This window comes from Salvelinus alpinus, chromosome 29 (assembly GCF_045679555.1).
Source record: "Salvelinus alpinus chromosome 29, SLU_Salpinus.1, whole genome shotgun sequence".
NCBI classification, from domain to species: domain Eukaryota; kingdom Metazoa; phylum Chordata; class Actinopteri; order Salmoniformes; family Salmonidae; genus Salvelinus; species Salvelinus alpinus.
This window is the reverse complement of record NC_092114.1, coordinates 5,561,271-5,586,181: the sequence shown is the minus strand read 5'-3', so window position 1 is coordinate 5,586,181 and position 24,911 is coordinate 5,561,271. Positions and strand designations below refer to the sequence as shown.

Sequence of the window (24,911 nt, the reverse complement as noted above, 5' to 3'; positions counted from 1 at the left end):
GGGCATTGTGTCAAGAAGCAGTGCGGCGGCTTGGTTGAGTTGGGTTGTGTTTCGGAGGACGCATGGCTCTCGACCTTCTCTCCCGAGTCCGTACGGGAGTTGCAGCGATGAGACAAGACTGTAACTACCAATTGGATACCATGAAATTGAGGAGAAAAAAGGAGTGAAAATACAAAAAAAAGAATAGGCTTTAGGTGAGGCAGATGAACCTGTAGCCATATTACTTCAACAGTTGTAACAGTTTATGCTGAGAGTCGAGAAGCTAGTTCAGGGAGTGAATACATTTAATAAATAAACGAACATGAAGAAAAGAAGAAACACAAACAGCGAACCGACATGAAACAGATACAGAAACAATAATGACTGAGGAAGGAACCAAAGGGAGTGACATAAATAGGGCAGGAAATCAAAGAGGTGATGGAGTCCAGGTGAGTGTCAAAAAGTGTTGGTGCGATGGTGACAGGTGTGCGTAATAATCAGCAGTCTGGTGACCTAGAGGCCAAAGAGGGAGTATACGTGACAGTACCCCCTCCCTGACGAGCAGCTCCTGAAATGCGGCTCCAGCCGCAGGATGCCAACAAAAGGGACGATCCCAGGGATCAGGAGCGGACCGGCCACCTCTGCCGAAACGCGGGAACCTGTCGAGCCGGCTGGGGCGCGGGAGCCCGGTGACCTAGAGTGCCGAAGAAGGAGCAGACAAAACAGCACACCCTCTCTGACGCGCGGCTCCAGCTGCAGGACGCCGACCAGAGGGACGTTCCCGGGGATCAGAGCGGACCGTTCGGCTCCGTAGAGGCACAGGAACCTGACAAGCAGCCTTAAGTGCCGGAGCCTGGCAAGCCAGCTGTGGCTGGGGAGCCTGCCGAGCCTACCGAGTCTTGAAAACCTGACGAGCTAGCTAAGGCATGGAAGCCTGACAAGCTATCTGAGGCATCCTCGGTAGACTCGGCAACAGACGTCTTGACACCCCGATGTACCGGCTGAGACATGAAAGCCTAAAGAGCCGGCTGAGGCATCCTCGGTTGCTCTGGCAGCGGAAACCAGACCCGACGTCACTTCCAACACAAAAACTAAAAACACTCCCTGATGCTTCCCTTTGGTGAGGCGTTACTTTGTAACGCTGTACGCTGAGAGTCGGGAATAAACAGCGACATGAAACAGATACAGAAACAATAACGCCTGGGGAAGGAACCAAATGGAGTGACATAAATAGATGGAGTCCAGGTGAGTGTCAATAAGCGCTGGTGCGTGTGACGATGGTGACAGGTGTGCGTAATAATCAGCAGTCTGGTGACCTAGAGGCCAGAGGGAGTATACGTGACAACATTATTTAACATTAGATCGTCTCTAAGCTTTAAAGGAATGTGGTTCTTTATATAGACCGCAACACCGCCCCCGTTGGCATTTCTGTATTTTCTGTAAATGTTATAACCATATATTGCTACCACTGTATCATCAAATGTATTATCTAAGGGAGTTTCAGAGATAGTCAGAATATGCATGTTATTTGTTACAAGCAAGTTATTGACTTCATAGACCTTGTTTCTCAGGCTGCATATGTTAATATGGCCTTTTTTTTAGCACTTTTCTGGGTTGCTTGATTGTTTTTAATGCTTTCCTGAGAAGCTTATCAGAAGTAGACTTGATAGTGCAGGGTGAGCTGCACAAAGTGGTCTTCCTACTAGGGCACATTGCCTCAGTTTTCTTTGATTCATTGTGTAATTTAGTAAAAGCTAAGAGCTATACTACATCCAGATGTAGGCATTGTTAATGTCATGATAATGAATGTGTGATGTCACTACTCACTTGATTCTAGTTGTCCATGTGTGCTCTCTGAGATACTGGGAAAATCTCTGGGAAATAAACAGAACCCCAACATGATGAAGCAAGAGATATCTTCACAGTTACATTACTGTTACTGCCCTCTCGCTAGTCAAATATGGGTCACCTATATATGTTTATTCAGAGGGTCCAGAGGGGAATTGTTCTAATGAAGCTGGGATGCTATCTGTGGAGTTGAGGGACTGAAACTAGGATGTCATATGTGGAGCTAATGAACCGAAGCTGGGAAATTATCTGTGGAGCTGAGGGACTGAAGCTGGGATGTTATCTGTGGAGCTGAGGGACTGAAGCTGGGGTTTATCTGTGGAGCTGAGGGACTGAAGCTGGGATGTTATCTGTGGAGCTTAGGGATTGAAGCTGGGATGTTATCTGTGGAGCTAAGGGACTGAAGCTGGGAAGTTATCTGTGGAGCTGAGGGAGTGAAGCTGGGATGTGATCTGTGGAGCTAAGAGACTGAAGCTGGGATGTTATCTGTGGAGCTGAGGGACTGAAGCTGGGATGTTTTCTGTGGAGCTGAGGGACTGAAGCTGGGATGTTATCTGTGGAGCTTAGGGATTGAAGCTGGGATGTTATCTGTGGAGCTAAGGGACTGAAGCTGGGAAGTTATCTGTGGAGCTGAGGGAGTGAAGCTGGGATGTGATCTGTGGAGCTAAGGGACTGAAGCTGGGAAGTTATCTGTGGAGCTGAGGGAGTGAAGCTGGGATGTGATCTGTGGAGCTAAGAGACTGAAGCTGGGATGTTATCTGTGGAGCTGAGGGACTGAAGCTGGGATGTTTTCTGTGGAGCTGAGGGACTGAAGCTGGGATGTTATCTGTGGAGCTTAGGGATTGAAGCTGGGATGTTATCTGTGGAGCTAAGGGACTGAAGCTGGGAAGTTATCTGTGGAGCTGAGGGAGTGAAGCTGGGATGTGATCTGTGGAGCTAAGAGACTGAAGCTGGGATGTTATCTGTGGAGCTGAGGGACTGAAGCTGGGATTTTATCTGTGGAGCTAAGAGACTGAAGCTGGGATGTTATCTGTGGAGCGAGGGGACTGAAGCTGGGATGTTATCTGTGGAGCTGAAAGACTGAAGCTGGGATGTTATCTGTGGAGCTGAAAGACTGAAGCTGGGATTTTATCTGTGGAGCTGAGGGACTGAAGCTGGGATGTTATCTGTGGAGCTTAGGGACTGAAGCTGGGATTTTATCTGTGGAGCTTAGGGACTGAAGCTGGGATTTTATCTGTGGAGCGAGGGGACTGAAGCTGGGATGTGATCTGTGGAGCTAAGAGACTGAAGCTGGGATGTTATCTGTGGAGCTGAGGGACTGAAGCTGGGATGTTATCTGTGGAGCTGAGGATTGAAGCTGGGATGTTATCTGTGGAGCTGAGGGACTGAAGCTGGGATTTTATCTGTGGAGCTTAGGGACTGAAGCTGGGATGTTATCTGTGGAGCTTAGGGACTGAAGCTGGGATGTTATCTGTGGAGCTGAGGGACTGAAGCTGGGATTTTATCTGTGGAGCTGAGGGAGTGAAGCTGGGATGTTATCTGTGGAGCTGAGGATTGAAGCTGGGATGTTATCTGTGGAGCTGAGGATTGAAGCTGGGATGTTATCTGTGGAGCTGAGTGACGGTGTGATTCAAAACAACTTACACAAGACCTATTAGTACATAACATATTTTCACAGCTTTCAATGACAGGGACTAATTTTCTGCTTTGAACCTTTATGTAAACATTTATGTTAACTTTCATATTTTGTCAGAGATACCATTAATAAAATTATCCTGAGACGGGGGAATAAAATGAATAAACATTTTCACTGTTAGTCCACACCTGTTGTTTACCAAGCATGTAGTGAAAACCTGTTGTTTACCAAGCATATAGTGAAAACCATTTGATTTGAAAATATATTTCTACAGGGCCTTCAGAAAGTATTGACACCCCTTGACTTATTCCTCATGTTGTTATTTTACAGTCTGAATTTAAAATTGATTAAATTGAGAGGTTGTGTCACTGTCCTTCCCATAATGTCAAAGTGGAACTATGTATAATTTATTACAGAGTTTAAAGGCTGTGATAGGAAAACACTGAGGATGGATCAACAACATTGTAGTTACTCCACAATAGTAAACCAAATGACAGTGTGAAAAGAAGGAAGCCTGTACAGAATAAAAATGTTCCAAAAACATGCATCCTGTTTGAATTAGGTACCAAAAATGTGGCAAATAAATGAACTTTATGTCCTGAATACAAAGTGTGTTTGGGGCAAAGCCAACACATCACTGACTACCACTCCTCATATTTTCAAGCATGGTGGTTGCTACATCGTGTTATGGGTATGCTTGTTATCAGCAAGGACTAGGGAATGTTTTCAAATTAAAGTACAATTTAATAGAGCTAAGCAAATGCATAACCTGGTTCAGTCTGCTTTCCAACAGACAATGGGAGATTAATTCAGACACGGGAGTTGCTTACAAACTTGCATAGTTAAATAAAGGTTAAATAAATGTGAAATTTAAATGAATAAAGATGACATTGAATGTTCCTGAGTGGCCTAGTTCGAGTTTTCACTTAAATTGTCTTGAAAATCTATGGCAAGACCTGAAAATGGTTGTCTAGCGATAATCAACAACCAACTTGACAGAGCTTGAAGAATTTAAAAAAGAATAATGTGCAAACCAGGTGTGTAAAGATCTTACCCAAAAAGACTCACAGCTATAATCGCTGCCAAAGGTGATTCTAAAACAAGTTTTCACTTTATAATTATGGGATATTTTGTGTAGATGGGTGAGAAAAGAAAACATATTTAATCAATTTTAAATTAAGGCTGTAACACAACAAAATATGGAGTAAGTCAAGGTATGAATACTTTCGGAAGGCACTGTACCACTCCACAAGTCATTAAGGGCATACAGGGGTAGTGCGAAACCAAGCTGAGAGTCACACATCCTTAGACTAAGTACATGTATTCACAACTTGAAAGGTCATTTTCCATAGTTGTGTTAGAACTGAACTCACCGTATGGGACGGGACACAACCAGCTCCACTTGGGGGTCTGGCTTGGATTCTAGAATGACATTATAAACTTCCTTGAATGTTGCTCCTTGTAGGACCCTCCCATTCCATTCAAGAACCTGATCTCCTGAAGAGAGAGAGAGGATCCGTTAACACAGCACACTGCAGAAAGAAAGAGAGGAGTGACATTGAAATATTCATGCAGTGTACAAATATGATTGAATATGAGAAGTGTTTATGGTGTGTACAAATATGATTGGTCAGACAAGGGTAATGGCAGCTAAAAAGACGAATTGCATCATCAGTATGAGAAAGCGTGTACTCATGACATCATCAGTGGGAGCCAGTCTGTACTCATGACATCATCAGTATGAGACATTGTGTGACAGTGTGTACTCGTGACATCATCATTGTGAGTCAGCATGTACTAGTTACATATTTAGAATGAGCAAGTGTCTACTCATGACATCATCAATATGAACCAGTGTATTACTCATGACATCATCAATATTAACTATTGTATTGCTCATGACATCATCAGTGTGAGCCAGTGTCTACTCATGACATCATCAGTGTGAGACAGTATGTACTCTTGACATCATCAGTGTGAGCAGGTGTGTACCTGGTCGAAGGTGACCAACAGTATCTGCTAGACTTCCTCTCTTCACTTTAGTGATGAAAGCACAAAGTCGACCAGAATCCATCATCTTTCCTCCAACCACCTGTTAGACACAGACATGTTCAGTCATCACTATACATTGTACTCAGTATACATCTCAGTATACAGTATATCACAAAAGTGAGTACACCCCTCACATTTCTGTAAATATTTGAGTATATCTTTTCATGTGACAACACTGAAGAAATGACACTTTGCTACAATGTAAAGTAGTGAGTGAACAGCTTGTATAACAGTGTAAATTTGCTGTCCCCTCAAAATAACTCAACACACAGCCATTAATGTCTAAACCGCTGGCAACAAAAGTGAGTACACCCCTAAGTGAAAATGTCCAAATTGGGCCCACTTAGCCATTTTCCCTCCCCGGTGTCATGTGACTCGTTAGCGTTACAAGGTCTCAGGTGTGAATGGGGAGCAGGTGTGTTAAATTTGGTGTCATCGCTCTCACACTCCCTCATACTGACTGGTCACTGGAAGTTCAACATGGCACCTCATGGCAAAGAACTCTCTGAGGATCTGAAAAAAAGTTGTTGCTCTACATAAAGATGGCCTGGGCTATAAGAAGATTGCCAAGACCCTGAAACTGAGCTGCAGCACGATGGCCAAGACCATACAACGGTTTAACTGGACAGGTTCCACTCAGAACAGGCCTCGCCATGGTCGACCAAAGAAGTTGAGTGCACGTGCTCAGCGTCATATCCAGAGGTTGTCTTTGGGAAATAGACGTATGAGTGCTGCCAGCATTGCTGCAGAGGTTGAAGGGGTGGGGGGTCAGCCTGTCAGTGCTCAGACCATACACCGTACACTGCATCAAATTGGTCTGCATGGCTGTCGTCCCAGAAGGAAGCCTCTTCTAAAGATGATGCACAAGAAAGCCCGCAAACAGTTTGCTGAAGACAAGCAGACTAAGGACATGGATTACTGGAACCATGTCCTGTGGTCTGATGAGACCAAGATAAACTTATTTGGTTCAGATGGTGTCAAGCGTGTGTGGCGGCAACCAGGTGAGGAGTACAAAGACAAGTGTGTCTTGCCTACAGTCAAGCATGGTGGTGGGACTGTCATGGTCTGGGGCTGCATGAGTGCTGCCGGCACTGGGGAGCTACAGTTCATTGAGGGAACCATGAATGCCAACATGTACTGTGACATACTGAAGCAGAGCATGATCCCCTCCCTTCGGAGACTGGGCCGCAGGGCAGTATTCCAACATGATAACGACCCCAAACACACCTCCAAGACGACCACTGCCTTGCTAAAAAAGCTGAGGGTAAAGGTGATGGACTGGCCAAGCATGTCTCCAGACCTAAACCCTATTGAGCATCTGTGGGGCATCCTCAAACGGAAGGTGGAGGAGTGCAAGGTCTCTAACATCCACCAACTCCGTGATGTCGTCATGGAGGAGTGGAAGAGGACTCCAGTGGCAACCTGTGAAGCTCTGGTGAACTCCATGCCCAAGAGGGTTAAGGCAGTGGTGGAAAATGATGGTGGCCACACAAAATATTGACACTTTGGGCCCAATTTGGACATTTTCACTTAGGGGTGTACTCACTTTTGTTGCCAGCGGTTTAGACATTAATGGCTGTGTGTTGAGTTATTTTGAGGGGACAGCAAATGTACACTGTTATACAAGCTGTACACTCACTACTTTACATTGTAGCAAAGTGTCATTTCTTCAGTGTTGTCACATGAAAAGATATACTCAAATATTTACAAAAATGTGAGGGGTGTACTCACTTTTGTGATATACTGTACATCACTATACATCAGTGGTGTAAAGTACTTAAGTAAAAATGCTTTAAAGTACGACTAAAGTAGTTTTTTGGGGTATCTGTACTTTACTTGACTATTTATATTTTGACAACTTTTAATTTTACTTCGCTACTGTCCTAAATAAAATAATGTACTTTTTACTCCTTACATTTACCTGACACCCAAAAGTACTCGTTACATTTTGAATGCTTAGCAGGACAGGAAAATGGTCAAATTCACACACTTATCAAGACAAAACATGGTCATCCCTTCTGTCTCTGATCTGGCGGACAAAATGCATCTTTTGTAAATAATGTCTGAGTGTTGGAGTGTGCCCCTGGATATCTGTAAATGATGTCTGAGTGTTGGAGTGTGCCCCTGGCTATCTGTAAATGATGTCTGAGTGTTGGAGTGTGCCCCTGGCTATCTGTAAATGATGTCTGAGTGTTGGAGTGTGCCCCTGGATATCTGTAAATGATGTCTGAGTGTTGGAGTGTGTCCCTGGATATCTGGATATCTGTAAATGATGTCTGAGTGTTGGAGTGTGCCCCTGGCTATCTGTAAATAATGTCTGAGTGTTGGAGTGTGTCCCTGGATATCTGTAAATGATGTCTGAGTGTTGGAGTGTGTCCCTGGATATCTGTAAATTATGTCTGAGTGTTGGAGTGTGTCCCTGGATATATGTAAATGATGTCTGAGTGTTGGAGTGTTCCCCTGGCTATCTGTACATGATGTCTGAGTGTTGGAGTGTTCCCCTGGCTATCTGTACATGATGTCTGAGTGATGGAGTGTTCCCCTGGCTATCTGTACATGATGTCTGAGTGTTGGAGTGTGCCCCTGGATATCTGTAAATGATGTCTGAGTGTTGGAGTGTGTCCCTGGATATCTGTAAATGATGTCTGAGTGTTGGAGTGTGTCCCTGGATATCTGTAAATGATGTCTGAGTGTTGGAGTGTGCCCCTGGATATCTGTAAATGATGTCTGAGTGTTGGAGTGTGCCCCTGGATATCTGTAAATTATGTCTGAGTGATGGAGTGTTCCCCTGGATATCTGTAAATGATATCTGAGTGTTGGAGTGTGTCCCTGGATATCTGTAAATTATGTCTGAGTATTGGAGTGTGCCCCTGGATATCTGAATATCTATAAATGATGTCTGAGTGTTGGAGTGTTCCCCTGGATATCTGTAAATGGTGTCTGAGTGTTGGAGTGTGTCCCTGGATATCTGTAAATGATGTCTGAGTGTTGGAGTGTTCCCCTGGCTATCTGTAAATGATGCCTGAGTGTTGGAGTGTGTCCCTGGATATCTGTAAATGATGTCTGAGTGTTGGAGTGTGTCCCTGGATATCTGTAAATGATGTCTGAGTGTTGGAGTGTGCCCCTGGATATCTGTAAATGATGTCTGAGTGTTGGAGTGTGCCCCTGGATATCTGTAAATTATGTCTGAGTGATGGAGTGTTCCCCTGGATATCTGTAAATGATATCTGAGTGTTGGAGTGTGTCCCTGGATATCTGTAAATTATGTCTGAGTATTGGAGTGTGCCCCTGGATATCTGAATATCTATAAATGATGTCTGAGTGTTGGAGTGTGTCCCTGGATATCTGTAAATGATGTCTGAGTGTTGGAGTGTTCCCCTGGCTATCTGTAAATGATGCCTGAGTGTTGGAGTGTGTCCCTGGATATCTGTAAATGATGTCTGAGTGTTGGAGTGTGTCCCTGGATATCTGTAAATGATGTCTGAGTGTTGGAGTGTGCCCCTGGATATCTGTAAATGATGTCTGAGTGTTGGAGTGTGCCCCTGGATATCTGTAAATTATGTCTGAGTGATGGAGTGTTCCCCTGGATATCTGTAAATGATGTCTGAGTGTTGGAGTGTGTCCCTGGATATCTGTAAATGATGTCTGAGTGTTGGAGTGTGCCCCTGGCTATCTGTAAATGATGTCTGAGTGTTGGAGTGTGTCCCTGGATATCTGTAAATGATTTCTGAGTGTTGGATTGTGCCCCTGGATATCTGAATATCTGTAAATGATGTCTGAGTGTTGGAGTGTTCCCCTGGCTATCTGTAAATGATGCCTGAGTGTTGGAGTGTTCCCCTGGCTATCTGTACATGATGTCTGAGTGTTGGAGTGTTCCCCTGGATATCTGTAAATTATGTCTGAGTGATGGAGTGTTCCCCTGGATATCTGTAAATGATGTCTGAGTGTTGGAGTGTTCCCCTGGATATCTGTAAATGATGTCTGAGTGTTGGAGTGTTCCCCTGGATATCTGTAAATGATGCCTGAGTGTTGGAGTGTGTCCCTGGATATCTGTAAATGATGTCTGAGTGTTGGATTGTGTCCCTGGATATCTGTAAATGATGTCTGAGTGTTGGAGTGTGTCCCTGGATATCTGTAAATTATGTCTGAGTGTTGGAGTGTTCCCCTGGATATCTGTAAATGATGCCTGAGTGTTGGAGTGTGTCCCTGGATATCTGTAAATGATGTCTGAGTGTTGGATTGTGTCCCTGGATATCTGTAAATTATGTCTGAGTGATGGAGTGTTCCCCTGGATATCTGTAAATGATGTCTGAGTGTTGGAGTGTGTCCCTGGATATCTGTAAATTATGTCTGAGTGTTGGAGTGTGTCCCTGGATATCTGTAAATTATGTCTGTGTTGGAGTGTGCCCCTGGATATCCATACATTTTAAAAACAAGAAAATGCTTTGCTTAATAGAAGGAATTTGAAATGATTTATACATTTACTTTTGATACTTAATTATATTTAGAACCAAATACTTTTAGACTTTAACTCAAGTAGTATTTTACTGGGTGACTTTTACTTTTACTTGAGTAACGTTCTATTAAGGTATCTATACTTTACTCAAGTATGACCATTGGGTACTGCTATACATTATAATCAGTATATATATCAGTATACATCACTATACATTATAATCGGTATATATATCAGTATACATCACTATACATTATAATCAGTATATATATCACTATACATCACTATACATTATAATCAGTATACATCACTATACATTATAATCAGTATATATATCAGTATATATATCAGTATACATCCCTATACATTATAATCAGTATACATCACTATACATTATAATCAGTATATATCACTATACATTCATTTTTGTTATTTTTTTATTTAACCTTTATTTAACCAGGAAAGCTATTTGAGAACAAGTTCTCATTTACAACTGCGACCTGGCCAAGATAAAGCAAAGCGACACAAACAACAACACAGTTACACATGGAATAAACAAGCGTACAGTCAATAACACATAGAAAAAAGAAAGTCTATATACAGTGTGTGCAAATGGCGTGAGAAGGTAAGGCAATAAATAGGCCATAGTAGCAAAGTAATTACAATTTAGCAGATTAACACTGAAATGATAGATGTGCAGATGGTGATTATAATCAGTATACATCAATATACATTATACTCAGTATATATCTCAGTATACATCACTATATATTATAATCAGTATACATTTCAGTATACATCACTATACATTATACTCAGTATATAGCTCAGTATACATCACTATACATTATACTCAGTATATGTCTCAGTATACATCACAATACATTATACACCTCAGTATACATCACTATACATTATAATCAGTGTACATCTCAGTATACATCACTATACATTATACTCAGTAAAATTGTCACGTTCTGACCATAGTTCTTGTGTGTTGTGCTTGTTTTAGTGTTGGTCAGGACGTGAGCTGGGTGGGCATTCTATGTTGTGTGTCTAGTTTGTCTGTTTCTGTGTTCGGCCTAATATGGTTCTCAATCAGAGGCAGCTGTCAATTGTTGTCCCTGATTGGGAATCATATATAGGTGGCTTGTTTTGTGTTGGGGATTTGTGGGTGGTTGTTTCCTGTCTCTGTGTTTTCTCTGCACCAGATAGGGCTGTATCGGTTTGCCACATTTTGTTATTTTGTATTTGTAAGTGTTCACTGTTTATTCGTTTAATTAAACATGTTGAGCACTGGCTACGCTGCGTGTTGGTCTGATCCCTGTTACACCCCCTCTTCTAGTGAAGAGAGGGAAGGCTGCCGTTACAGAACCACCCACCAATTTCAGACCAAGCAGCGTAGCAACGGGCAGCAGCGGCAGCAGCAGCAGCGGGACCAGGAGAAATGGACTTGGGAGGACGTGTTGGACGGAAAGGGTTGCTACACATGGGAGGAGATCCTGGCTGGTAAGGATCGCCTTCCATGGGAACAGGTGGAGGCAGCTAGGAGAGCGAAAGCAGCTGAGAAGGGGAACCGGTGTTATGAGGGAACACGGCTGGCCAGGAAGCCCGAGAAGAAACCCCAAAAATTTATTGGGGGGGGGATAAAGGGTGGTGTGGCGAGGTCAGGTAGGAAACCTGCGCCCACTTCCCATGCTTACCGTGGAGAGCGGGAGTACGGGCAGACACCGTGTTATGCGGAAGAGCGCACGGTGTCTCCTGTACGTGTGCTTAGCCCGGTGCGGTACATTCCAGCTCCACGTATCGGCCGGGCTAGAGTGGGCATCGAGCCAGGTAACATGAAGCCGGCTCAACACATCTGGTCTCCAGTGCGTCTCCTCGGGCCGGTGTACATGGCACCAGCCTTACGTATGGTGTCCCCGGTTCGCCAGCACAGCCCAGTGCGGGCTATTCCACCTCTCCGCACTGGCCTGGCTACGGGGAGCATTAAACCAGGTAAGGTTGGGCAGGCTCGGTGCTTAAGAGCTCCTGTACGCCTTCACGGTCCGGTATATCCGGCGCCACCTTCCCGCCCCAGCCCAGTACCACCAGTGCCTACACCACACACCAGGCTTCCTGTGCGTCTCCAGAACTCTGTTCCTCCTCCACGCACTCTCCCTATGGTGCGTGTCTCCAGCCCAGTACCTCCAGTTCCGGCACCACGCACCAAGCCTCCTGTGCGTCTCCAGAGCCCTGTACGCACTGTTCCTTCTCCCCGCACTCGCCCTGAGGTGCGTGCCCTCAGCCCGGTACCACCAGTGCCGGAACCACGCACCAGGCCTATAGTGCGCCTCGAGAGTCCAGTGTGCCCTGTTCCTGCTCCCTGCACTAGCCTTGAGGTGCGTGTCTCCAGTCCGGTACCACCAGTTCCGGCACCACGCACCAGGCCTACTGTGCGCCTCAGCAGGTCAGAGTCGGCCGATTGTCCAACGCCGCGTGCACTGCCTGTCTGCCCAGCGCCGTCTGAGCTGCCTGCCTGCCCAGCGCCGTCTGAGCTGCCTGCCTGCCCAGCGCCGTCTGAGCCATCCGTCTGCCCAGCGCCATCTGAGCCATCCGTCTGCCCAGCGCCATCTGAGCCATCCGTCTGCCCAGCGCCATCTGAGCCATCCGTCTGCCCAGCGCCATCTGAGCCGCCCGTCTGTCCCGAGCCGTTAGAGCCGCCCGTCTGTCCCGAGCCGCTAGAGCCGCCCGTCTGTCAGGAGCCGCCAGAGCCGCCAGCCAGTCAGGAGCCGCCAGAGCCACCAGCCAGTCAGGAGCCGCCAGAGCCGCCAACCAGTCAGGAGCCGCCAGAGCCGCCAGCCAGTCAGGAGCCGCCAGAGCCGCCAGCCAGTCAGGAGCCGCCAGAGCCGCCAGCCAGTCAGGAGCCGCCAGAGCCGCCTTCCAGTCATGAGCCGCCTTCCAGTCATGAGCTGCCCTCCAGTCATGAGCTGCCTTCCAGTCATGAGCTGCCTTCCAGTCATGAGCTGCCCTCCAGTCATGAGCTGCCCTCCAGTCATGAGCTGCCCTCCAGTCATGAGCTGCCCTCCAGTCATGAGCTGCCCTCCAGTCATGAGCTGCCATTCAGTCATGAGCTGCCATTCAGTCCGGAGCTGCCATTCAGTCCGGAGCTGCCATTCAGTCCGGAGCTGCCATTCAGTCCGGAGCTGCCCCTGTGTCCTGAGCTACCCCTCTGTCCTGAGCTACCCCTCTGTCCTGAGCTACCTCTCTGTCCTGAGCTACCTCTCTGTCCTGAGCTACCTCTCTGTCCTGAGTTATCTCCTCAATCTAGGGGGGACCTTTGTGAAGGTTCCTAGACCAGGGTCGGGGGCGAGGGTCGCCACTCAAAGGACGCTAAGGAGGGGGACAAAGACAATGGTGGAGTGGTGTCCTCGTCCAGCGCCGGAGCCGCCACCGCGGACAGATGCCCACCCAGACCCTCCCCTTGAGTTTTAGGGGGTGCGTTCGGAGTCCGCACCTCAGGAGGGGGGTACTATCACGTTCTGACCATAGTTCTTGTGTGTTGTGCTTGTTTTAGTGTTGGTCAGGACGTGAGCTGGGTGGGCATTCTATGTTGTGTGTCTAGTTTGTCTGTTTCTGTGTTCGGCCTAATATGGTTCTCAATCAGAGGCAGCTGTCAATCGTTGTCCCTGATTGGGAATCATATATAGGTGGCTTGTTTTGTGTTGGGGATTTGTGGGTGGTTGTTTCCTGTCTCTGTGTTTTCTCTGCACCAGATAGGGCTGTATCGGTTTGCCACATTTTGTTATTTTGTATTTGTAAGTGTTCACTGTTTATTCGTTTAATTAAACATGTTGAGCACTGGCTACGCTGCGTGTTGGTCTGATCCCTGTTACACCCCCTCTTCTAGTGAAGAGAGGGAAGGCTGCCGTTACAAAAATATACATTTTCACAAAGTCTGCTGCCTCAGTTTGTATGATGGAAATTTGCATATACTCCAGAATGTTATGAAGAGTGATCAGATGAAATGCAATTAATTGCAAAGTCCCTCTTTGCCATGCAAATGAACTGAATCCCCAAAAAACATTTCCAATGCATTTCAGCCCTGCCACAAAAGGACCAGCTGACATCATGTCAGTGATTCTCTCGTTAACACAGGTGTGAGTGTTGATGAGGACAAGGCTGGAGATAACTTTGACATGCTGATTGAGTTCGAATAACAGACTGGAAGCTTCAAAGGGAGATTGGTGCTTGGAATCATTGTTCTTCCTCTGTCAACCATGGTTACCTGCAAGGAAACACGTGCCGTCATCATTGCTTTGCACAAAAAGGGCTTCACAGGCACGGATATTGCTGCCAGTCAGATTGCACCTAAATCAACCATTTATCGGCTCATCAAGCACTTCCAGGAGAGCAGTTCAACTGTTGTGAAGAAGGCTTCAGGGTCGCCCAAGAAAGTACAGCAAGCGCCAGGACCGTCTCCTAAAGTTGATTCAGCTGCGGAATCGGGGCACCACCAGTACAGAGCTTCTTCAGGAATGGCAGCAGGCAGGTGTGAGTGCATCTGCACGCACAGTGAGGCGAAGACTTTTGGAGGATGGCCTGGTGTCAAGAAGGGCAGCAAAGAAGCCACTTCTCTCCCGGAAAAACATCAGGGACAGACTGATATGCTGCAAAAGGTACAGGGATTGGACTGCTGAGGACATGGGGGAAGTCATTTTCTCTGATGAATCCCCTTTCCGATTGTTTGAGCCTTCCGGAAAAAAGCTTGTCCGGAGAAGACAAGGTGAGCGCTACCATCAGTCCTGTGTCATGCCAACAGTAAAGCTACCTGAGACCATTCATGTGTGGGGTTGCTTCTCAGCCAAGGGAGTGGGCTCACTCACAATTTTGTGTAATAACACAGCCATGAATAAAGAATGGTACCAACACATCATCAGAGAGCAACTTCTCCCAACCATCCAGGAACAGTTTGGTGACGAATAATGCCTTTTCCAGCATGATGGAGCAGCTTGCCATGAGGCAAAAGTGATAACTAAGTGGCTCGGGGAACAAAACATCAACATTTTGGGTCCACGGCCAGGAAACTTGCCAGACCTTAATCCCATTGAGAACTTGTGGTCAATCCTCAAGAGGCAGGTGGACAAACAAAAATCCACAAATTCTGACAAACTCCAAGCATTGATTATGCTAGAATGGGCTGCCATCAGTCAGGATGTGGCCCAGAAGTTAATTGACAGCCAGGGCGGATTCAGAGAAAATGGCGCCGGAGGAGATGGCCGCCGTTTTATGGTCTCCTAACCAATTGTGTTATTATGTGGGGGTTTTTCGCGATATTTCTAAATTATTTTGTACATAATGTTTCTGCAACCGTATTTTACGGCAGAAAAGAGCTTCTAGGTATCAGGGCAGCGATCACTCACCTCGGATTAGACAAATATTTTTTCAACAACAACAGCAGCAAGCAGGACTCACACGACATTCTCCAAACAGACATCCCAATTATTCGCAAAAGGAAGAGGCAGAAGAGCCGGATGCCTCATCCGGACCCGCAGAAGGCAACTAGGAAAGCTGCCGTTACCGTCAATATTACTTGCCAACGTGCAATCATTGGACAATAAACTAGACGAGGTACGATTACGAATATCCTACCAACGGGACATCAAAAACTGTAATATCCTATGTTTCACGGAATCGTGGCTGAATGACGTCATGGATATTCAGCTAGCAAGGATACATGCTGCACCGGCAGGATAGAACAGCACACTCCGGTAAGACCAGGGCGGGTGGTCTGTGCATATTTGTAAACAACAGCTGGTGCACGAAATCTAAGGAAGTCTCTAGATTTTGCTCGCCTGACGTAGAGTATATTATGATAAATTGCAGGCCACACTACTTGCCAGAGAGTTCTCAGCTATACTTTCCGTGGCTGTTTATTTACCACCACAGACAGATGCCGGCACTAAGACCGCACTAAGCCAGCTGTATAAGGAAATAAGCAAACAGCAAACCACTCACCCAGAGGCGGCGCTCCTAGTGGCCGGAGACTTTAATGCAGGGAAACTTAAATCAGTTCTACCAATCTCTATCAACATGTTAAATGTGCAACCAGAGGGGGGGAAAAATCTAGATCACCTGTACTCCACACACAGAGATGCGTACAGAGCTCTCCCTTGCCCTCCATTTGGTAAATCCAACCACAACTCTATCCTCCTGGTTCCTGCTTACAAGCTAAAATTAAAGCAGGAAGCACAAGTGACTCGGTCTATAAAAAAATTGTCAGATGAAGCAGATGCTAAACTACAGGACTGTTTTGCTATCACAGACTGGAACATATTCCGGGATTCTTTCTGATGACATTGAGGAATACACCACATCAGTCACTGGATTTATCAATGAGTGCATTGAGGACGTCATCCCCACAGTGACTGTACGTACATACCCCAACCAGAAGCCATGGATTACAGGCAACATTCGCACTGAGCTAAAGCGAAGAGCTGCCACTTTCAAGGTGCGGGACTCTAGCCCGGAAGCTTACAAGAAATCCCGCTATGGCCTGCGACGAACCATCAAACAGGCAAAGGGTCAATACAGGGCTAAAATTGAATCATACTACACCGGCTCCGACGCTTGTCGGGTGTGGCAGGGCTTGCAAACTATTACAGACTGCAAAGGGAAGCACAGTCGCGAGCTGCCCAGTGACACAAGCCTATCAGACGAGCTAAATCACTTCTATGCTCGCTTCGAGGCAAGCAACACTGAGGCATGCATGAGAACATCAGCTGTTCCGGACGACTGTGTGATGACGCTCTCCGTAGCCGACGTGAGTAAGACCTTTAAACAGGTCAATATACACAAGGCTGCGGGGCCAGACAAATTATCAGGACGTGTGTTCCGTGCATGTGCTGACCAACTGGCAGGTGTCTTCACTGACATTTTCAACATGAAACCTGATTGAGTCTGTAATACTAACATGCTTCAAGCAGACCACCATAGACCCTGTGCCCAAGAACACAAAGGCAACCTGCCTAAATGACTCACGTCCGTAGCCATGAAGTGCTTTGAAAGACTGGTAATGGCTCACATCAACACCTTTATCCCAGAAACCCTAGAACCACTCCAATTTGCATACCGCCCAAACAGATCCACAGATGATGCAATCTCTATTGCACTCCACACTGCCCTTTCCCACCTGGACAAAAGGAACACTGGACTTCCTGGCGGGCCGCCCCCAGGTGGTGAGGGTAGGTAGCAACACATCTGCCACGCTGATCCTCAACACTGGAGCTGTCCAGGGGTGCGTGCTCAGTCCCCTCCTGTACTCCCTGTTCACCCACGACTGCATGGACAGGCACGACTCCAACACCATCATTAAGTTTGCTGATGACACAACAGTGGTAGGCCTGATCACCGACAACGATGAGACAGCCTATAGGGAGGAGGTCAGAGACCTGGCCGGGTGGTGCCAGAATAACAACCTATCCCTCAACGTAACCAAGACTAAGTAGATGATTGTGGACTACAGGAAAAGGAGCACTGAGCACGTCCCCATTCTCATCGAAGGGGCTGTAGTGGAGCAGGTTGAGAGCTTCAAATTCCTTGGTGTCCACATCAACAACAACCTAGAATGGTCCAAACACACCAAGACAGTCGTGAAGAAGGCACGACAAAGCCTCTTCCCCCTCAGGAGGTTGAAACGATTTGGCATGGGGCCTCAGATCCTCAAGAAGTTCTACAGCTGAACCATTGAGAGCATCTTGACTGGCTGCATCACCTATATAGCTGTATATAGCCATGTTATTACCCGGTACTCCCTGATTATAGCCATGTTATTACCTGGTACTCCCTGTATATAGCCGTGTTATTACCTAGTACTCCATCTATATAGCCATGTTATTACCTGGTACTCCCTGTATATAGCCGTGTTATTACCTGGTACTCCCTCTATATAGCCATGTTATTACCTGGTACTCCCGGTATATAGCCATGTTATTACCTGGTACTCCCTGTATATAGCCATGTTATTACCTGGTACTCCATCTATATAGCCATGTTATTACCTGGTACTCCCTGTATATAGCCATGTTATTACCCGGTACTCCCTGTATATAGCCATGTTATTACCCGGTACTCCCTGTATATAGCCATGTTATTACCTGGTACTCCATCTATATAGCCATGTTATTACCTGGTACTCCATCTATATAGCCTTGTTATTTTTTATTTTTCATTTTTTAACCCTAACCCTAACCCTAACCCTGCCCCGACCCACTAAAACACTCCCATCTCCACATCAACTACATCACCCTGCCCAGACCCACTAACACACTCCCATCTCCACATCAACTACATCACCCTGCCCAGACCCACTAACACACTCCCATCTCCACATCAACTACATCACCCTGCCCAGACCCACTACATCACCCTGCCCAGACCCACTATCACACTCCCATCTCCACATCAACTACATCACCCTGCCCAGACCCACTAACACACTCCCATCTCCACATCAACTACATCACCCTGCCCAGACCCACTAACACACTCCCATCTCCACATCAACTACATCACCCTGCCCAGACCCACTACATCACCCTGCCCAGACCCACTAACACACTCCCATCTCCACATCAACTACATCACCCTGCCCAGACCCACTACATCACCCTGCCCCGACCCACTAACACACTCCCATCTCCACATCAACTACATCACCCTGCCCAGACCCACTACATCACCCTGCCCAGACCCACTAACACACTCCCATCTCCACATCAACTACATCACCCTGCCCAGACCCACTATCACACTCCCATCTCCACATCAACTACATCACCCTGCCCAGACCCACTAACACACTCCCATCTCCACATCAACTACATCACCCTGCCCAGACCCACTAACACACTCCCATCTCCACATCAACTACATCACCCTGCCCCAACCCACTACATTTTTGTTAACTGTAATTTTGTTACACTCCAACTTTCCCTCCATCTTGAACCAACATCAGTTATTTTTAAGTCTTGGTTCCAATAGTTAATATTATTTTCTAAAAGATTGTCAGCTGGATAGACTCACTGCAAGGTTTTGTATATCTTACCTATCATTTGAACAACATTTTCTAACTCAAATATAATTCCCTCAATGTTTAAATAGTTTATTTAGCAAATGTTTTACTTTTTTATTAACTCTGCACTGTTGGGAAATGGGCTCATAAGTAAGCATTTCATGTAAAGTCTACACCTGTTGTGTTCGGCTCATGTGACCAATAACATTTTATTAGAGTCAGCCCAGATATCGTCCCCATATCCTGAGTCCCAGCAGAGCTCTTGTGTCTACGGGTTAGGGTTAGGAGCAGGTCCAGGATGAGGGCTTACCTTGAGTCCCAGCAGAGCTCTTGTGTCTACGGGTTAGGGTTAGGAGCAGGTCCAGGATCAGGGCTTACCTTGAGTCCCAGCAGAGCTCCGGTGTCTACGGGTTAGGGTTAGGAGCAGGTCCAGGATCAGGGCTTACCTTGAGTCCCAGCAGAGCTCTTGTGTCTACGGGTTAGGGTTAGGAGCAGGTCCAGGATCAGGGCTTACCTTGAGTCCCAGCAGAGCTCCGGTGTCTCGGGTTAGGGTTAGGAGCAGGTCCAGGATCAGGGCTTACCTTGAGTCCCAGCAGAGCTCCGGTGTCTACGGGTTAGGGTTAGGAGCAGGTCCAGGATCAGGGCTTACCTTGAGTCCCAGCAGAGCTCTTGTGTCTACGGGTTAGGGTTAGGAGCAGGTCCAGGATCAGGGCTTACCTTGAGTCCCAGCAGAGCTCCGGTGTCTACGGGTTAGGGTTAGGAGCAGGTCCAGGATCAGGGCTTACCTTGAGTCCCAGCAGAGCTCCGGTGTCTCGGGGCACCGTTCCATCCTTCATCCTCTTGTTTAGTATAATCCGCCCTATCAGGCGCTCGCCATCTTTGGACGGTTGCCATGTCATCGGGTGCTACGAGGTCAAACACAACACACATGTTGTGTTTAACAACAAGTAGGCTTCTCATGTTTCAAGAACAAAACATTAGAACAAGAATATAATATAGAAGAACATACTCAACAGAAAGAAGGGTGGAGGCCATATTACATGTGATGCATCGTGATTACATAAACTTAGATCAAGAGACATTGGAATTTGGTGTCAAATGGTGCTCTATCCAGGTACATCAGTATAACCACAGCATCTGTCATGATGAGTATAGGAAAAACCCTATGAAAGCTTGCTTTGCTGTCTTCATGTGCTGTAAAGTCTGTATACGTTGTATTACACTGTGCTGTCTCATGTGCTGTAAAGTCTGTATAGGCAGTATATTACACTGTGTAACAAATCCAACTGTCATGCATTTTAAATGCTGTGATGACACAGGAGAAGTGGTCATTCATATAGCCATTGGCATGTGATTTAAGAGTTTGTGTGACCACAGCAGTGGTGGGTAGATGGAGAAGCATGCACTGGAAAACATGCAGAGAAAGAGAGAGAGGGGAGTAGGAAAAGAGAGAGAGAAAGGAGGAAGAGAGAGAGAGAGGAGGAAGATAGAGAGTAGGGAAAGAGCAAGGACTTGGTTTAATTAAGAAAATGACCACCAGGCTGAAAACAGTAACTTCCCACAGTGTTGAGGAGGGGGATAGAGGGTCTCATTCAGTAACCAGCCACAGTGTTGAGGAGGGGGATAGAGGGTCTCATTCAGTAACCAGCCACAGTGTTGAGGAGGGGGATAGAGGGTCTCATTCAGTAACCAGCCACAGTGTTGAGGAGGGAGATAGAGGGTCTCATTCAGTAACCAGCCACAGTGTTGAGGAGGGGGATAGAGGGTATCATTCAGTAACCAGCCACAGTGTTGAGGAGGGAGATAGAGGGTCTCATTCAGTAACCAGCCACAGTGTTGAGGAGGGAGATAGAGGGTCTCATTCAGTAACCAGCCACAGTGTTGAGGAGGGGGATAGAGGGTCTCATTCAGTAACCAGCCACAGTGTTGAGGAGGGGGATAGAGGGTCTCATTCAGTAACCAGCCACAGTGTTGAGGAGGGAGATAGAGGGTCTCATTCAGTAACCAGCCACAGTGTTGAGGAGGGGGATAGAGGGTCTCATTCAGTAACCAGCCACAGTGTTGAGGAGGGGGATAGAGGGTCTCATTCAGTAACCAGCCACAGTGTTGAGGAGGGAGATAGAGGGTCTCATTCAGTAACCAGCCACAGTGTTGAGGAGGGAGATAGAGGGTCTCATTCAGTAACCAGCCACAGTGTTGAGGAGGGGGATAGAGGGTCTCATTCAGTAACCAGCCACAGTGTTGAGGAGGGAGATAGAGGGTCTCATTCAGTAACCAGCCACAGTGTTGAGGAGGGAGATAGAGGGTCTCATTCAGTAACCAGCCACAGTGTTGAGGAGGGAGATAGAGGGTCTCATTCAGTAACCAGCCACAGTGTTGAGGAGGGAGATAGAGGGTCTCATTCAGTAACCAGCCACAGTGTTGAGGAGGGAGATAGAGGGTCTCATTCAGTAACCAGCCACAGTGTTGAGGAGGGGGATAGAGGGTATCATTCAGTAACCAGCCACAGTGTTGAGGAGGGAGATAGAGGGTCTCATTCAGTAACCAGCCACAGTGTTGAGGAGGGAGATAGAGGGTCTCATTCAGTAACCAGCCACAGTGTTGAGGAGGGGGATAGAGGGTCTCATTCAGTAACCAGCCACAGTGTTGAGGAGGGGGATAGAGGGTCTCATTCAGTAACCAGCCACAGTGTTGAGGAGGGAGATAGAGGGTCTCATTCAGTAACCAGCCACAGTGTTGAGGAGGGGGATAGAGGGTCTCATTCAGTAACCAGCCACGGTGTTGAGGAGGGAGATAGAGGGTCTCATTCAGTAACCAGCCACAGTGTTGAGGAGGGAGATAGAGGGTCTCATTCAGTAACCAGCCACAGTGTTGAGGAGGGAGATAGAGGGTTTCATTCAGTAACCAGCCACAGTGTTGAGGAGGGAGATAGAGGGTCTCATTCAGTAACCAGCCACAGTGTTGAGGAGGGAGATAGAGGGTCTCATTCAGTAACCAGCCACAGTGTTGAGGAGGGGGATAGAGGGTCTCATTCAGTAACCAGCCACAGTGTTGAGGAGGGGGATAGAGGGTCTCATTCAGTAACCAGCCACAGTGTTGAGGAGGGGGATAGAGGGTCTCATTCAGTAACCAGCCACAGTGTTGAGGAGGGGGATAGAGGGTCTCATTCAGTAACCAGCCACAGTGTTGAGGAGGGAGATAGAGGGTCTCATTCAGTAACCAGCCACAGTGTTGAGGAGGGAGATAGAGGGTCTCATTCAGTAACCAGCCACAGTGTTGAGGAGGGGGATAGAGGGTCTCATTCAGTAACCAGCCACAGTGTTGAGGAGGGAGATAGAGGGTCTCATTCAGTAACCAGCCACAGTGTTGAGGAGGGGGATAGAGGGTCTCATTCAGTAACCAGCCACAGTGTTGAGGAGGGAGATAGAGGGTCTCATTCAGTAACCAGCCACAGTGTTGAGGAGGGAGATAGAGGGTCTCATTCAGTAACCAGCCACAGTGTTGAGGAGGGAGATAGAGGGTCTCATTCAGTAACCAGCCACAGTGTTGAGGAGGGGGATAGAGGGTCTCATTCAGTAACCAGCCACAGTGTTGAGGAGGGGGATAGAGGGTCTCATTCAGTAACCAGCCACAGTGTTGAGGAGGGAGATAGAGGGTCTCATTCAGTAACCAGCCACAGTGTTGAGGAGGGGGATAGAGGGTCTCATTCAGTAACCAGCCACAGTGTTGAGGAGGGGGATAGAGGGTCTCATTCAGTAACCAGCCACAGTGTTGAGGAGGGAGATAGAGGGTCTCATTCAGTAACCAGCCACAGTGTTGAGGAGGGAGATAGAGGGTCTCATTCAGTAACCAGCCACAGTGTCGAGGAGGGAGATAGAGGGTCTCATTCAGTAACCAGCCACAGTGTTGAGGAGGGAGATAGAGGGTCTCATTCAGTAACCAGCCACAGTGTTGAGGAGGGAGATAGAGGGTCTCATTCAGTAACCAGCCACAGTGTTGAGGAGGGAGATAGAGGGTCTCATTCAGTAACCAGCCACAGTGTTGAGGAGGGAGATAGAGGGTCTCATTCAGTAACCAGCCATGCATTCTAATGCTGTGAAAAGGATCCAGGAATGCATATGATTTGGGTGGATCCCATCCTCCTTATAAAATGTGTTTTGTTTCCAAAAGGTATCGAAATTGTCAACAGAAGTTACACTCATTGAGCTGCAATAATCACATAGCCAGTTGTGAAGAGAAAGAATCCTGCTAAACTAATACTGTAGTAGTTGTAGGGGGTTGTATTAGTTGTAATGAGTAAGTAGTTGTAGTGAATAAGTAGCTGTAGTTGGTTGTAGTAGTTATAGTGAGTAAACAGTTGTAGTGGGTTGTAGTGAATTGTAGTAGTTGCAGTGAGTAAACAGTTGTAGTGGGTAAGCTGTTTTAACGGGTCGTGTTATGTAGTGAGTTGTAGTAATCGTAGTGGGTTGCAGTAATTGCTGTGAGTAAGTAGCTGTAGTGTGTTTTAGTTTTAGTTGTAGTTGGTTGTAGAAATTGTAGTGAATAAGTAGTTGTAGTTGGTTATAGTAATTGTAATGAATAAGTGGCTATAGTGGGTTGCAGGGTCCAACAAATTAAGGCAGTAGTGGTAGTGTCACGCCCTGACCTTTGAGAGCCGTTTTATTTCTCTATTTAGTTAGGTCAGGGTGTGATGTGGGGTGGGCATTCTATGTTTTGTATTTCTTTATTTTTTGCCGGGTAGGGTTCCCAATCAGAGGCAGCTGTCTATCGTTGTCTCTGATTGGGAATCATACTAAGGTAGCCTTTTTCCTACCTATGTTGTGGGATCTTGTTTTTGTTAGCTCTGTGAAGCCTGCAGAACGTGACGTTCGTTATTCTTTTTTTTGTTTGGTGTTCTGAGTAATTAAAGATCATGAACACTTACCACGCTGCACCTTGGTCTACTTCTTCAGACGAGCGTTACAGTAAGTAGTAGAGGATTGTTGTTGTTGTTGTAGTGGGTTGTAGTATTTGTAGTGAGTAATGTAGAAAGCACTTTACAATAGGCAGGTATAACCTACAACTTCTCACTACAGCTATTCTGACTGGCCTTGTTTCGGGTTGAGTCTTTACCTTGGGGTCCAAGTTCCACATCCTCTTCCAGGACTACCCCCCACAGCGTACCGGTACCCCTGTATATCCTTATTGTTTGATCATTTTTAACTTTAGTTTATTTAGTAAAAAAAAATATCTTAACTTTTATTTTTCTTAAAACTGCATTGTCGGTTAAGGGCTCGTAAGTAAGCATTTACACCTGTTGTATTTGGTGTGTGTGACAAATACAATTTGATTTGATTTGTTTTGCCTCTCAGATAGAGTATTAGAGTTGGTGTCCAATAATAATGCCTGCTCATTGGTTTAGATTTTTTCCCCTTTGACTGCTGCCTACGGGGTTGGGATGAAGTCAATACAATTTTGTTTAAAAAAATGCACAGCTGAAATCAAAACAGAGAAAAGGTGAGATTTTAGAGGGCGGGGGGGGCTCCATTCGTAGTCATACCATAGACAAGGCCTCGCTATGCCAAGATGCATGGTCCCACCATTGGCCATCCATATCTCCTGTGGAATTAAGTCATAACCGAGAGAGAGAGGGAGGGAGAGACGGGGAGGGAGAGACGGGGAGGGAGAGACGGGGAGGGAGGGAGAGAGGGAGGGAGAGACAGGGAGGGAGAGACGGGGAGGGAGGGAGAGACGGGGAGGGAGAGACGGGGAGGGACAGCAGAGGCAGGTGAGAACAGAGACAGTAGAGAAATTATGTGAAAACAGAGAGAAATAAATAATCGTAAACAGTCACATACAGAAAACATACACAATCACACAGCCACTGAAACACATTGAAAATATACACA

The 24,911-nt window shown here is 46.6% G+C and overlaps 1 protein-coding gene across 1 annotated transcript in view; it reads right to left on the bottom strand.

Moving 5' to 3' along the window:
- Positions 1–24,156, bottom strand: part of rims2b (regulating synaptic membrane exocytosis 2b) — a 239,421-nt gene extending 215,265 nt beyond the window's left edge. Inside the window, 5 exon segments of the mRNA XM_071373645.1 lie at positions 1,807–1,853; positions 4,837–4,960; positions 5,456–5,555; positions 19,809–19,928; positions 24,136–24,156. Coding sequence (XP_071229746.1) covers positions 1,807–1,853; positions 4,837–4,960; positions 5,456–5,555; positions 19,809–19,928; positions 24,136–24,156 — 412 coding nt within the window.
- Between the last annotated feature and the right edge of the window lie 755 nt (positions 24,157–24,911).